General features: G+C 43.4%; 1 protein-coding gene across 1 annotated transcript; it reads left to right on the top strand.

The window, feature by feature from the left end:
• The first annotated feature begins 3,346 nt into the window (after positions 1–3,346).
• Positions 3,347–11,397, top strand: NPY (neuropeptide Y). The gene is made up of 4 exons (XM_032865721.1): positions 3,347–3,466; positions 4,376–4,563; positions 8,765–8,845; positions 11,198–11,397. The coding sequence occupies exons 2-4, from the start codon at positions 4,376–4,378 to the stop codon at positions 11,220–11,222; spliced, it is 294 nt and encodes a 97-aa protein (XP_032721612.1). The 5' UTR covers positions 3,347–3,466; the 3' UTR covers positions 11,223–11,397.
• Positions 11,398–12,582: the final 1,185 nt, after the last annotated feature.

Here is a 12,582-nt window from a genome sequence, read left to right as displayed (position 1 = left end):
ACTTTACTTTTCAGCAGCAGCTGATGCAAACACTCACTTCTTTCTTGAAGAAAAAATCTGCCTTGGCTTCAAGGACCTGAAACACCAGACTCTTTCTGTTTTCCTCTACCTCTCTTGTCCCTCCATCTCAGGCTACTTTATTCATCCCTTCTCATCTCCTAATCTCTCAGAGTTGGCTCACTGCAGGACTGAATTGGGGTTCTTCTTATTTCTTCCTTTATTCAGTCCCTTGAAAGTCTGATCTATTGTCACAGCAAACAACTCTTGAATTTATGACTCAAGGCTAGATCTCTCTCCTTAACTCCAGATTCATACATAAATAACTGACACCTCACCTTGAGGTCTAGTAGACAACAAAATTTTAAGGCATCTTCAGTGGAGCTCCCACTGCCAATCCCAAATCTACTCCAGCTGTAGTAATCTGCATTATACTAGGAGGAAACCCCATCCTTTCAGTTGCTCAGGCCAAAAATCTGGAATCTTTCTTATCCTTATCCTTTTCTCCCTCTGAGGCACATGCCTGCCCTAGGGTCTTTACATCAGGTTTCCTTGTCCTCTGATGGCTCTAGCCCAGTTTTGTTTTGTTTTCCTTTGACATGACTTATTCCCTCATTTTCTTTAAGTCTTTACTCAATGTCACTTTTTCAATGAGACCTGATCTGACTACGTGTGGCATAATAAATACACTTCATGTTTGTTCCTATTTCCTGGTCTAGAGTTCCTAAAACGCTTGTGCTTTTTTGAGTGATAAGGGTGCTAGGAGTATCTTTTTTTCTAATATTTGGTCTTTAGCCCTGATTGCTGATAAAAGAGCTCCTAAGACCCTTGGAATGTCTGATGTGAGAAAAAATGTCTTTCTCTTTGATGACCTGCGGACTGGTGGCTTAGGGACACTAGATAGCTTCAGGATGAGGGATGGTCATCAGAAAGCTAAGGCATGGTTGGAACTTGGAACATTCACCTCCATTCCCCCATCCTCCAAGGAGAAATGAGCAGCTTAAGATTCAATTAATCATCTTTTAAGGTCTAAATGGGAAGATGTCTAAGATATAGTATTAATAATAAAAAAGGAAAAATATAAGAACGTATATTCACTTTTGCTTTTATTTGCATAAAGAAAGTCAGGAAAGATGCATAAGAAATTAATAAAAATGATTACCTGGCCGAGAGACAGGAAATGGCACAAATGTTGGCACCGAAGGGATATGAGGAAACTTGGTGGTGATGTATAGTTCACTACCTTGACTGTGGTGATGACTTCACAGAGTATATACATAAGAAGAATACAACCAACGGAGTATTTTAAACATCTGTAGATTAGTGTAACTCAGTTGTATCTCAATAAAGCTGCTAAGGATACATATACATATAAATTAAAAAACTTGATTTTGAAACAAAGGAAAGAGATGGTTCAGCAGCTGGAAGGAGATGCTTGTCTGAGTGACTATCTTTTTGCTTTTGAAGGGTTTTTGTTTTGATTTGTTTCTTTCGTGGAGCAAAAACTCACGCAAATTTATTAGCTGTAAGTATATATGTATAAACATAGAAAACAGAGAGGAGGCAATTAATGGTGCAAAGTCTTGAGAGAAGAGGTGGAATGCTCAGAACCCAAGGCCAGCTGATGCCATTGGCACTAGAGGGAAAGGATAAGGATATAAGGATACACCTCCGGCACTAGGCTCCATGTTTTAGCCTCTAAAGCTGAGCCCTGAGAATCAGCTCTTGGTTTTGGATGCCAGTGGCATTACAGTAAACTAAATTAATCAGATGTTCTCATTCTTCCTCCCACTCAAGAATGGTGCGTGTCCTTTGAAGGGATTTCTCCCAAATTCAATGACTCCTTCTAAGGTATAACTGATGTGTATCTGTGATAAACTCTAAAAATAAGATTATTGATTGAAAACTGGACTGAGCTTTTCCTCTTAGGAAGAAAGAGCTCTAAGTGAGAAGGTGGTTTGTTCTAACTTTGCCAGACAGGAGTACACTGGAGCAAATTTGAGAAATTATGCCTGATATTTGTGTCCCTGTCCTATGTTTGTGAAATATGGAAAGAGAAGCATTCACTGAAGTGAAAGGGATGTGGTCTTCAAAATTTCTAACACACACACACACACACACACACACGAGACAGAGAGAGAGATAGAGAGAGAAAGAGAATGAAAGAGAGCACCGGAGTGCAGAGCTAGCTATGCAGTAATTGATATTTAATTCAGTGCAGTGGAAACAGTACAAAAAGTCAGTTAAACAGAATCATTTGTGATTTTAACATTAAAATAGTTTATACCTTAAGACTTTAATTTCCTAACGTGCCATGCCATTTTGTTTAGAAAGAGTTGGAATCCTAGGAGTATTTATTCAGGTAACTTTTAAGATATAAAATCCTGATCCTGTAAAAATGGTTTTCTGAATCTTTCATATTCATTCAACAGGTTTAATGTGATGTGCAAATTAATGGTTGTCCTTTTTTTTTTTTTTTTACCTGTTTCATTTCAATCAGAGCCCACATTCTCAATCGACGTTAATGAGCATTTGTAACTATTCAAGGGAGAAATTCCTGTTTATTTAACTACCCGATAGCTTTGGATCAGAATTTTTCATTCTTTTGCGCTTTAATGTGTGTCCAGACGGTCGCAAGGCCGCTCTCCCCCAGCAAAGTGAGGAGGTGGGTTTACCGTGTCCTATTACTGGAGACTTCGAAGTCGCCACATTCTTTCTGTCTTGATGGAGCCGGGCTCCCAGTGTTTGGGCGAGTACTTGGGGTGGGCTGATCCTCTCGAAAAAGCAGCTGGGAAAAGGGGCCGAAGCCACAGAAGCCCATTCTAAGACCTTGAGAGGAGGGGGCCATTTAAGAGCCACCAAACTCAGGACCTTGGACAGGCGACCTGGAGCAGTTTCCGCGCAGGAGATCTGTGCACCAAGTTGTCTCTGCTCAGGATTTGTGTCCTGCGCTGCTGCCGCGCGAGTCCCGGAGATGCTCCACCAAGTAGAGGATTCATGTATCCCCTACCCTGGCGCCCCTCGAGTTGGTGGTCTGGATGACAGGCGACACAGTAGCTCTGGGCTGCTCCTGTCTCCAGCAGGACCAGACGGGCTGTGAAGGAAAGCGCGGTTTGGGTACCACGGGAGGGCAGGGACTCCGGCTCCGGCCACACTCGCACCTCCAGGACCCCCCTCCCCCGGCAAGGCCTGGGGTCAAGGAGTGGCTACAGGAGCCGCCACTCGAACGATTGCGGCCCCCGGCCCCCTCCCCCGCCCCACCTCCGCCACTCGGGGGCGGGAAGTGGCGGGGTGGGAGTCACCCGAACGTGATTGCCCGAGGCCCCTCCTGCCGCGACGAGGGAGCGCCATAAAAGCCCTGTCGCGACCTGCTCTCCGCACCCGGTCCGCCGGCACTCACCCCTCGGAGAGGCGCACCTGACTGCAGAGCGCTCGCCGCCCAGCCACACCCGCTCGCTCGCCGGCCACCGTGAGTGCCAAGACCCACTCGGCTTGGGGCGGGGGCAGGGGGACGGCTCCGGCTCACCCTCGGGGTTGCTCTGGGGCCCCGGGAGGGTCGCGCCCGGCTTTCCAACCCCTGCGCGCCGCGCTCTGTCCTCTCCTGCCCCGTCGCGCGGCGGCCGGCCTTGGAGGCTAAATTCCACTTGCTCCTCTGGTCGTTTCCGACCGCGCCTCCACCCTGCTCGCGCACCCTCCCGGCTGCGTCGTCCCTCTGGGTGATCTTTTGGAAGATTTGGACGGGGACGCGACCCCCAACCCCGGACAGGTGGCAGTTTCCTCGGAGGTCCCAGTCTGGATGGAGGTTTCCCAGGCTGCGCCCCCTGAGTGAGGGATTCCCGGAGTCTGGAACCTCTCTGCCTCCTTCCCGGATCCTTGGGATCCGAACCGAGACCGACGGCCCGGAGAACAGTTCTCTCCTCCTTCTTCCAAACTGTCAACCCGAAGGAATCTCAGCCACAACTATCTCTTGCAGCAAGACAAACCGCACGTATTACAGAAGAAACTTTTCCTCCGACGAGGGTTTGGGGAAGAGGGTAGCCCACGGGGAGGAACTTCTACCTCTGTTTTGAAAGTACTGGCGCGGGCGGGCTCTGCTCCCCAGCCCCGCGCCTCTCGTTAAGCGCGGCTCTAGCGTCCGGCAACTTGGACAGAATTTGCGCGGACTTTTCGGGTGGGGCAGACGGGTCGGGGAAGGGCAGGTGATGCCGTTAGTACGTGGAGTGGTGCTCCGCTCCCTCTAAGGGCCAGGGTTGAGCGCGGCTTGGGGGGTCGCGAGTGGTAGCGGGGAGGGGGATGGTGGGGGCGACACGGGAGGGAGGTTCGAGGCGTGTGTCCTTTCAAACCCCACTCTTCTCCGCTGCGCCTTCTGTGCCCGCAGATGCTGGGTAGCAAGGGACTGGGGCTATCCGGACTGACCCTCGCCCTGTCCCTGCTTGTGTGCCTGGGCGCGCTGGCTGAGGCGTACCCCTCCAAGCCAGACAACCCCGGAGAGGACGCGCCGGCGGAGGACATGGCCAGATACTACTCAGCGCTGCGGCACTACATCAACCTCATCACCAGGCAGAGGTGGGTGGGCTCCTCGGGACCGACTCCGGGAGCGCTCTGCCCGGCAACCGGAGATCCTCGGGATCTCCGAGTTTTTTTCTTGCGTGTATCCCTGGGCAGCGCAGTATCAGGCACATACTCAGTTCTCAGTGAGTAATTGCGTAGGGCACTGAACACTTTCCCTCTGCAACAATAGTTACAAAATCATGACCCCCCCCCCCCCAGATTTAGGTTCCTTAGGCTGTGTGGCTGGCCATCTTCTCCCACTCACTCCCTGTTCTTTTTTGTTCTTAGAGCAGTTGGGGGACTGTTTGGAAAACTAGATGGGAAAGGACTCCCCCCACCAAGGGGAAAAAAACAAAAAAACAAAAAACAAACCCAAAACAGGTCGGGAGTGCTGGGGGAAGTGCTGTAGGTAGAAGAATGAGCTGAGTTAAAAACCTACAACCACCACCACCGACCAGGAAACAGCTGAGTTGCCAAAGACATTGCCAGATTTTCCAAGCTGTCCAGAGCAAAATTGAATGACAGTATTTAGAAAAAGACAAATAGAGCTAGTTTCTTTTCTTCTGTACAGTGATTTTTTTTTCTTTATTCAGTCTCAGCCTTTTAGTTTAAAAATCCTGACATTAATAGAGATTTAGCATGAAAACAATTGATTTAAAATGCAGACTTTAACCATCTTCTAGCAGGTGAATTTTGAGAAGGAAGTGCCCACTTAGTGCTTTGTTAATGAGAAACTAGTAGTCACTCTGGGATAAACCCAGGGATTACACGGAATTTGAGAAATCATAAATTTTATTCTGACTACCAAGAAAGCTAAACTTAAATGCCATGTCTTCACTTTCAATATCAAATATTAAGAAAAAAAAAAGGAAGAAAGAAAGAAAATCACATCCTAACTATAATATAGGATTTTAAATTTGTTTCCAAAATTCATTCATCTTAGTTCTAAGTTATTCAGTATCTCATTTTAGTTATTGGGATCAAATGATCTTGATAAGCTAAAAAGGGTGAACCCTTTAAAAACTTTAATGTTAACATGTCTAAATTATGTTTTATAAAGTGTTATTTTTGTTTTTTTACCATACTTTTTTCTGGTTACAAGTCAGGGAATAGTTGAGAAGGATTCAAAGTGGGGGAGAATTTACATTCTTATATAAATATTTTTCCCTGTTTCATCAAAAAGGGGTATAACATACTAAAAAGCTTCTGAAAAAATGCCAGTTTACACAGAATCAGAAATACATAAAATGCTGGGATTAAATAGTATTGGTTTGTGAACCTTGAAATCGGTTCATTTTAATTAGCAAAAAGCAATAATGTTTTATATCCTAGTAGACTTCTCAGAAAGGGAATTGCTTCCAATTCTTGCTTATGCTATCATATAAACCAGAGAAAAGAACTTGTTGAAATTAAAAAATATATATATTAATTGTCATTTATCTAGGAAAAACTTGTTGGTTATTTAGTTTGTTAGTTAGAACAGTAGAACTTATTTCTGCCAAGATGATTGCGATAAAGCTTATCCACTGTATAAAGCTTTAGTGGTTCAGAATGTTTCCCTAGGCGTTATTTCATTCCGTCTTCACCTCAAAGCTTTGAAGTGAGTATAATTATCTCCATTTTATAGGTCATGAACATAAGAACATTTTATGAAGGCTTTTCTTTTTAGGGGTGATGAAATTGGAGCACTCCCACTGATTTCCTCATTACCATCAGCATCCGGTGTGATCTCCATCTTTGATGAGGGAAAAATAAAGGAAAGGGGCCTGAGTTTCATGGGAAGAGATTCAGGTTAGGTGGGAATACGTTGATTCTGAACCAGAGATTCCTGTCTCAATTTCACATAAGTTCCTTCTTAGAAACCATCAAAGACTTATCCTCTGTGCCCGTTGTCTCCATTCCATACTCTCATTGCCTTTCCATCTCACACACCCAATCCCCACATGGTTGTATTTTTTGAAGATTATGGTATCATTTGTGAACATGTGTTTCTATGTGGCACAAATGGTAGTCTGATAACATTCTCCTTGTTCCCTTTTTCTACTCAGTTTTTAAGCTCTATGCTCCTGGTCCATTGCTTCTGAAAGCCACACTATTTATTCTAAAGCATAGATCTACCGCATTTGGCTTTTACAATTCCATGTGAAACCAGTGGTTCTAACTGGTGCTGACTTTAGGCTCTAAACATCCTAGGATGCCTAGGACAACCCCTACAACAAAGGTTGCCAAGGATGAGAAACCCAGCCCTTGATTAGTCTTTCTCCATCCTGGTCACACACTGGAGTCCCCTGGGGAGTTTTAAAATACACTAGTGCTGGGCTGCACCCTGACCCTTTAAATCAGAACCTCAGGGGTAGGACCGGGGCTTTACAGAGGTTTTAAAAGCTTCTCTTGTGTGGAATATGGCTTCTTTTTTTTTTTTTTTTAATTTTTTTAAAATTTATTTGACAGAGATCACAAGTAGGCGGAGAGGCAAGCAGAGAGAGAGAAAGGAAAGCAGGTTCCCTGCTGAGCAGAGAGCCCGAAGTGGGGCTCAATCCCAGGACCCTGGGATCATGACCTGAGCCGAAAACAGAGGCTTTAACCCACTGAACCACCCAGGTGCCCTGGAATATGGCTTCTTAATGTGAAGCCAGGTTTGAGAATTTTTCCCTAAAGACTTTATCTTTGCCAGTTAAAGCATGGTAGAGAAGAAGGATAATCCAGAATTAAGTAGGAGAGGAAGAATAGTGAACATGACTGCCCTGGGTGCTGCTTTAGGACTGCAAATCCTGTTCTTCTAGGTTTAGGTTCTTTACTAGTAAATTGGGGAAAACATTAGCCAGTTCTATTCACTGGAGCGTGGCGAAGATAAATGAGTTGAGGTTGCTCAAGAGTTTGACGGTTAATAAAATCAACTAAAGAACAGAGTAAATAGGTGTAAGCAACGATGTATTGTTTGATATCTGAACTCTGGAAAATGTTGAGGAAATCTTACAAACAATGGGAACGGGGAGCAGTTTGTTTTTTTGCTTTCTTAAGTCCCAGCGAAGGAGCAATAATGGGAAATCTTTCCAAAAAATTTAGATTTAACTCTACTTGATAATATACCCTCTGGCAGCTTTATTTTGCTGTTTTATCTGGGAGCAAATCAATCCATCCGGGCTAGTTTTTCATTTGTGAATAATACAGCTTCTGGTATACAAGCCCTTTTCTGAGAAAGGGAAAAATACAGACTTTTCACACCCTTCCCCAGTGAGAGAAACAAAGACCTATGTATGCACTCACCTGGAGCAAGTAACCTACACCACCCTTACATGCACATTTTTAGTCCTATCCATAGCCGGCTCTAGGAGAAAAAAGACCAGTAAGATTCCATGGTCTTTCCAGGATCCGTGAGATTCCTTATATTTACGGGGCAAATTAAAATCAAAGCAGGAGCGAAGGCTTTAGTTTTTGTTAACCCAAATAAATATGGAAAATATAGGACCAAGGTTTGTTGTTTTCTGTAAGAATGAGTGCATTTCAACAGCCATATCTTGCATTTGTGTTTTACTCTGTCACTTTCAAAACATTGTGGCTCGCACTGGATTTCCACAAAGATTCCAATTTAAGCGTGAGTTATGATCTGATTTTTATGAATGAGAAAACAGATTTGAAGATACAGGTGGGTCTAGAACTTCTGTCTGCTGATTTTTCTCCCCAGGGTTGTTTCTGAAATATCATCTGGTCTCTTTGTTAAGGTTTAAAGTGCTGTATATCATCATAACTCTAGCCAATTAACTAATTATGGAAACAATTAAAATCATACTGAAATGTACTTTTACTTCCTGTCACTTAGTTATGAAAGTCTATCTATGTATTGTTTGTAGTAGTATAAAAAGGCAAGAATTTGACTAGGAGTATTGATGGGTTCAAATATTCTGCTAAATTATTATTTAAGCAAAATTATACATATATATAATTTGAAGTCATATTTCTGATAATGTCTGCTTCATAAACCTAGATTACTTGTTAGCAGATGACCAACCATGTGAGACACTATTTTCCTTTTTTTAAAAAATATTTTTCCTCTTTATGAATATTTCAGATTTGCTTTAAGGACTTTGCTTTTTTCTCTTTCTTTCTTTCTTTCTTTCTTTCTTTCTTTCTTTCTTTCTTTCTTTTTTCTTCCTTCCTTCCTTCCTTTCTTTCTTTCTTTCTTTCTTTCCTTCTTTCTTTCTTTTCTTTCTTTTAGGTATGGAAAACGATCAAGCCCTGAGACACTGATTTCAGACCTCTTGATGAGAGAAAGCACAGAAAATGTTCCCAGAACTAGGTATGAAGGGCTTGTGTGGGGACATTGCTGCAGAGCTCAGGATGGCACAGGAGAGGGAAATCCCAGAGGGCTGCCTGGGGTGGGGGTGGGGGGAAGGGGGGGTATTGGAATGGGTCTTCCAAACCAGGTAGCATTTGGGCAGAAATGGAGATGGGTCACAGGGCAGTGAGGACCTTTGTTTTCACATAATGATTTGCAAATCACTGAGCTTCTGTGGGGTATTATTTTCTACTCCAGATTATTTGGTTCTTCTTTGAAAATTTTTAACATAAGAGACTTTTACCTCAGAAAAGACTCTATATGGAATTTCTAACTGGGTTAGAATTAGGAGAACATAGAGTAAGTCCCCGTCTCTATACTGAAATGACTAATAGTCCATCTTTGGCTGAGATAATCTTTAGTTTTCATATGTTATGTGGAGTGTCTAGATGTCCTGCATATGTCTCTCATGGGTCTTGCTCTAGTCTTCCTCGTTCTGCATGAAGCTGTAGATAAATCTTGGTGGTGGGGTTGGGGGGCGTGACAGTAGTGGGGGGCAGCTGTTGTCTACTTTTCAACTTATTTTAAGTTCAATATCACATAATAATTTATTGTATTCAAGGAATGAATGTTAAGGACATAATATTCTTAGTAACTTGTCTGTGACCTTGGAGGCTTTCTGGGAGTATGGACTCATCTTGGGAAGAGGCACCTACCAAGAGCTGGTGTGAAATATTGTGAACAATGAGCAATGAGTGCTGCTGGAAAGCAGCCAGACCTTCCTCCAATTTCATAACCTCCTGGCTCTAATGTCCTATCCCTCCTGCCCCTGCCCTGCACAAATCACAGGGCGCATATTTCATCCATTTCTGTTGGAGCTTGTGGACCTTAAACCCAGATCTTGACAATGTCAAGAACCAGGTTCCCCAGAAGAGGTCACTAGAACACTTGCTCAGGGAGCATGACTGGCCTGTCACTCTTCACTGAGGTTCTCCCCAAAGAACAAGCTGAGTCACTTACTTTCCCTCCCACCACCCCTCTGTTGTCCTGTGAAATGGCCAGCCAGGTCCAATGTATAGGTCTAGAGTTGTCAGGTTTGTTTTCTCTGAAGGAAACAACAATTTTGTCTCTGGAGGTACCAACCCAGAATTAAACAGCAAATACCAGGGAAGCAGGTAGGAAATTCATAAGGGTTATTTTTAAAACTAAACAATAGATGCCTTTAAGCTTTCATTGACATGCATGTGATGCTTACTGTGATAAAAAGTTTAGGGTAAACCTTATGTACTTTGGTTGAAAAAAAAAAAGAACCATCCAGACTTAACAACCTTGCTGCTACTCTTTGTTCTGTGGCTCGAAGTCTCACAGTTGGCACATGGAATAGAGTTAATTGCACCCTGACAGACAGTCTCAATCATGGGCAGTTAGGAGGGGGCCAAAGTTGACAGCCTTCAAGTTGCTTGTGCATGCTATTTTATTATAAAGAGTTCTTTTTTTTTTTTTTAAGATTTTATTTTATTTATTTGACAGAGAGAGATCACAAGCAGGCAGAGAGGCAGGCAGAGAGAGAGGAGGAAGCAGGCTCCCTGCTGAGCAGAGAGCCTGATGCGAGGCTCGATCCCAGGACTCTGAGATCATGACCTGAGCTCTGAGATCATGACCTGAGCCGAAGGCAGCGGCTTAACCCACTGAGCCACCCAGGCGCCCCATAAAGAGTTCTTTATAAAAATAGCATCTTACTACATAAAAAGGCTTGCGGGAAAACAAAAGAAGCATATTCAGAGTTGTGTAACAATAACTTTCTTGTTACCATTTTGTGTGAATCCTGTAGTTTTGATCTTCAGAAATAGTGCAGAGTTCTTTGGCTCCTCTGATAAATACAGAGCCTTTTAAAATACTCCCTCTAAGATTTGCCTGAGACTCCCGTGAACGTGAGTGGAAGCTACTCAGCTGGGCTGCTGCATGTTATGCCACTGTCTTCTGCTCTGGTATCCTACACAACCTCCTGTTTAGAATGACAACAGGGACCTTTTCAACAGTTCCCAATCATCTTTTGGTTCAGGACCGAATGTCTCACTTTCGAAAAGCCTCCCAGGAAGCTGGGAAGCTTCTCTCACACGCTTTCCTTCTTCTTTTTTTTTTTTTTTTTTTTTTTAAGATTTTATTTATTTATTTGACAGACAGAGATCACAGGTAGGCAGAGAGGCAGGCAGAGGACAGAGAGAGGAGGAAGCAGGCTCCCTGCTGAGCAGAGAGCCCGAAGTGGGGCTCAATCCCAGGACCCTGGGATCATGACCTGAGCCGAAGGCAGAGGCTTTAACCCACTGAGCCACCGAGGCACCCCTCACATGCTTTCCTTCTTATGTCTGACAGGCTGGAAGACCCTTCTATGTGGTGATGGGAAATGAAACTTGCTCTCCGGTCTTTACCTATTTTTCAACCCAAATTTCATCCTGTAAAACTAGAGTCTGCTGACCCTCCCCATGCATGCGGCCACTGTGCTCAACTCTGCGGTTTCCCTTTGTCATCCTTGTATATATGTGTGTTTAAATAAAGTACCAAGCATTCAAAAATGTTCTTTTCCTCAATGAAAAACCTGCGGTTGCAATAGTGAGAATTATTTTAAGGTATTCATTACATCACAGCCTCCCTCCAGTAGCAGGTTCAAAGTTTGTTTCACCAATATTAAAGCAGTGATTATGGAATATATAAAGAAACAATGATTTATGATGATCAAGACTCAGGTGTGTGTGTGTGTGTGTGTGTGTGACAATAAAAGTGTTTGGAAACTTCGAGCAGGGGCATGCTAATTTTGAATAATTATCTGAACTTTCCCCCACATGGGCATGAAATCCTTGTTAACCTTGTTAGTTTATACTATTAGCAGAAAGGATTGCTGGCTAACAACTTTCTGCAAGATATTCTTTCCTCTTATATAGTAGCCACTAGTCATGTGTTGCTTTTGAGCACATGCATGTAGCAAGTGCAAGGGAGGAGCTGAGTTTTAAATTTTACTGGGTTTTAATTTCAATAGTCACATGTTTCTAGCAGCTATCATATCAGACAGCTCAGATCTATACATTTGGGGAGGGGGGGACCACTACACATAGAATTTGAGTCCTAAACAGAAATACACTGAGTAGGAATGACTATCTTTTCACACAATATGGGGAATGTTAATTAATTCAACTAAAGGTTATTAAATTTTCCCCCTCCTTCATGTACCTATACATGGTACTTAAGCCTTCTGCTTAAAATTTATATTATTAGAGTCTTACATGTAATTTCTAAAGCAAGTAAAATGGGTCTCCTCCTATATTTGTACTTTGAACCACCCTGCAAAAATAATTTTCATGTGCTGTTCTAAAATGGTTTACAAAACCCCTATATACATTCCGTCTTAGGGACTCTTAGAGTATATAAAATCTTCTCTGTATATAATGAATTCTGTTTCTTCAGCCACTGAAGTCAGTAATACTCCCGTCAATGAAACCACTGCGCAATTTTCCTAAGCGGGTCCTTATTTTTTTTCAATTTTTGTTTATTTTTTATCAGTGTTCCAGAATTCATTGTTTACGCACCACACCGATGCTCCATGCAGTACGTGCCCTCCACAATTCCCACCACCAGGCTCACCCAACCTCCTACCCCTCTCCCCCTCCAAAACCCTCAGTTAGTTCCTTGGAATCCACAGTCTCTCAAGGTTCGTCTCTCCCTACAATTTCCCCCGACTCCCTTCTCTCCATCTTCCCACGTCC

The sequence above is a fragment of the Lontra canadensis genome, unplaced genomic scaffold, assembly GCF_010015895.1.
Source record: "Lontra canadensis isolate GAN:19392208 unplaced genomic scaffold, GSC_riverotter_1.0 scaffold2, whole genome shotgun sequence".
NCBI lineage: Eukaryota > Metazoa > Chordata > Mammalia > Carnivora > Mustelidae > Lontra > Lontra canadensis.
This window is presented reverse-complemented; position numbering and strand designations above follow the sequence as displayed.

What these genes read in the sequence shown, in the direction of transcription:
- NPY (XM_032865721.1), top strand. Translation starts at nt 4,376, where the DNA reads ATGCTGGGTAGCAAGGGACTGGGGCTATCCGGACTGACCCTCGCCCTG. An exon ending in AACCTCATCACCAGGCAGAG is followed by an intron (nt 4,564 to 8,764) that starts GTGGGTGGGCTC and finishes TCTTTCTTTTAG; the next exon opens with GTATGGAAAACGATCAAGCC. An exon ending in GAAAATGTTCCCAGAACTAG is followed by an intron (nt 8,846 to 11,197) that starts GTATGAAGGGCT and finishes TATGTCTGACAG; the next exon opens with GCTGGAAGACCCTTCTATGT.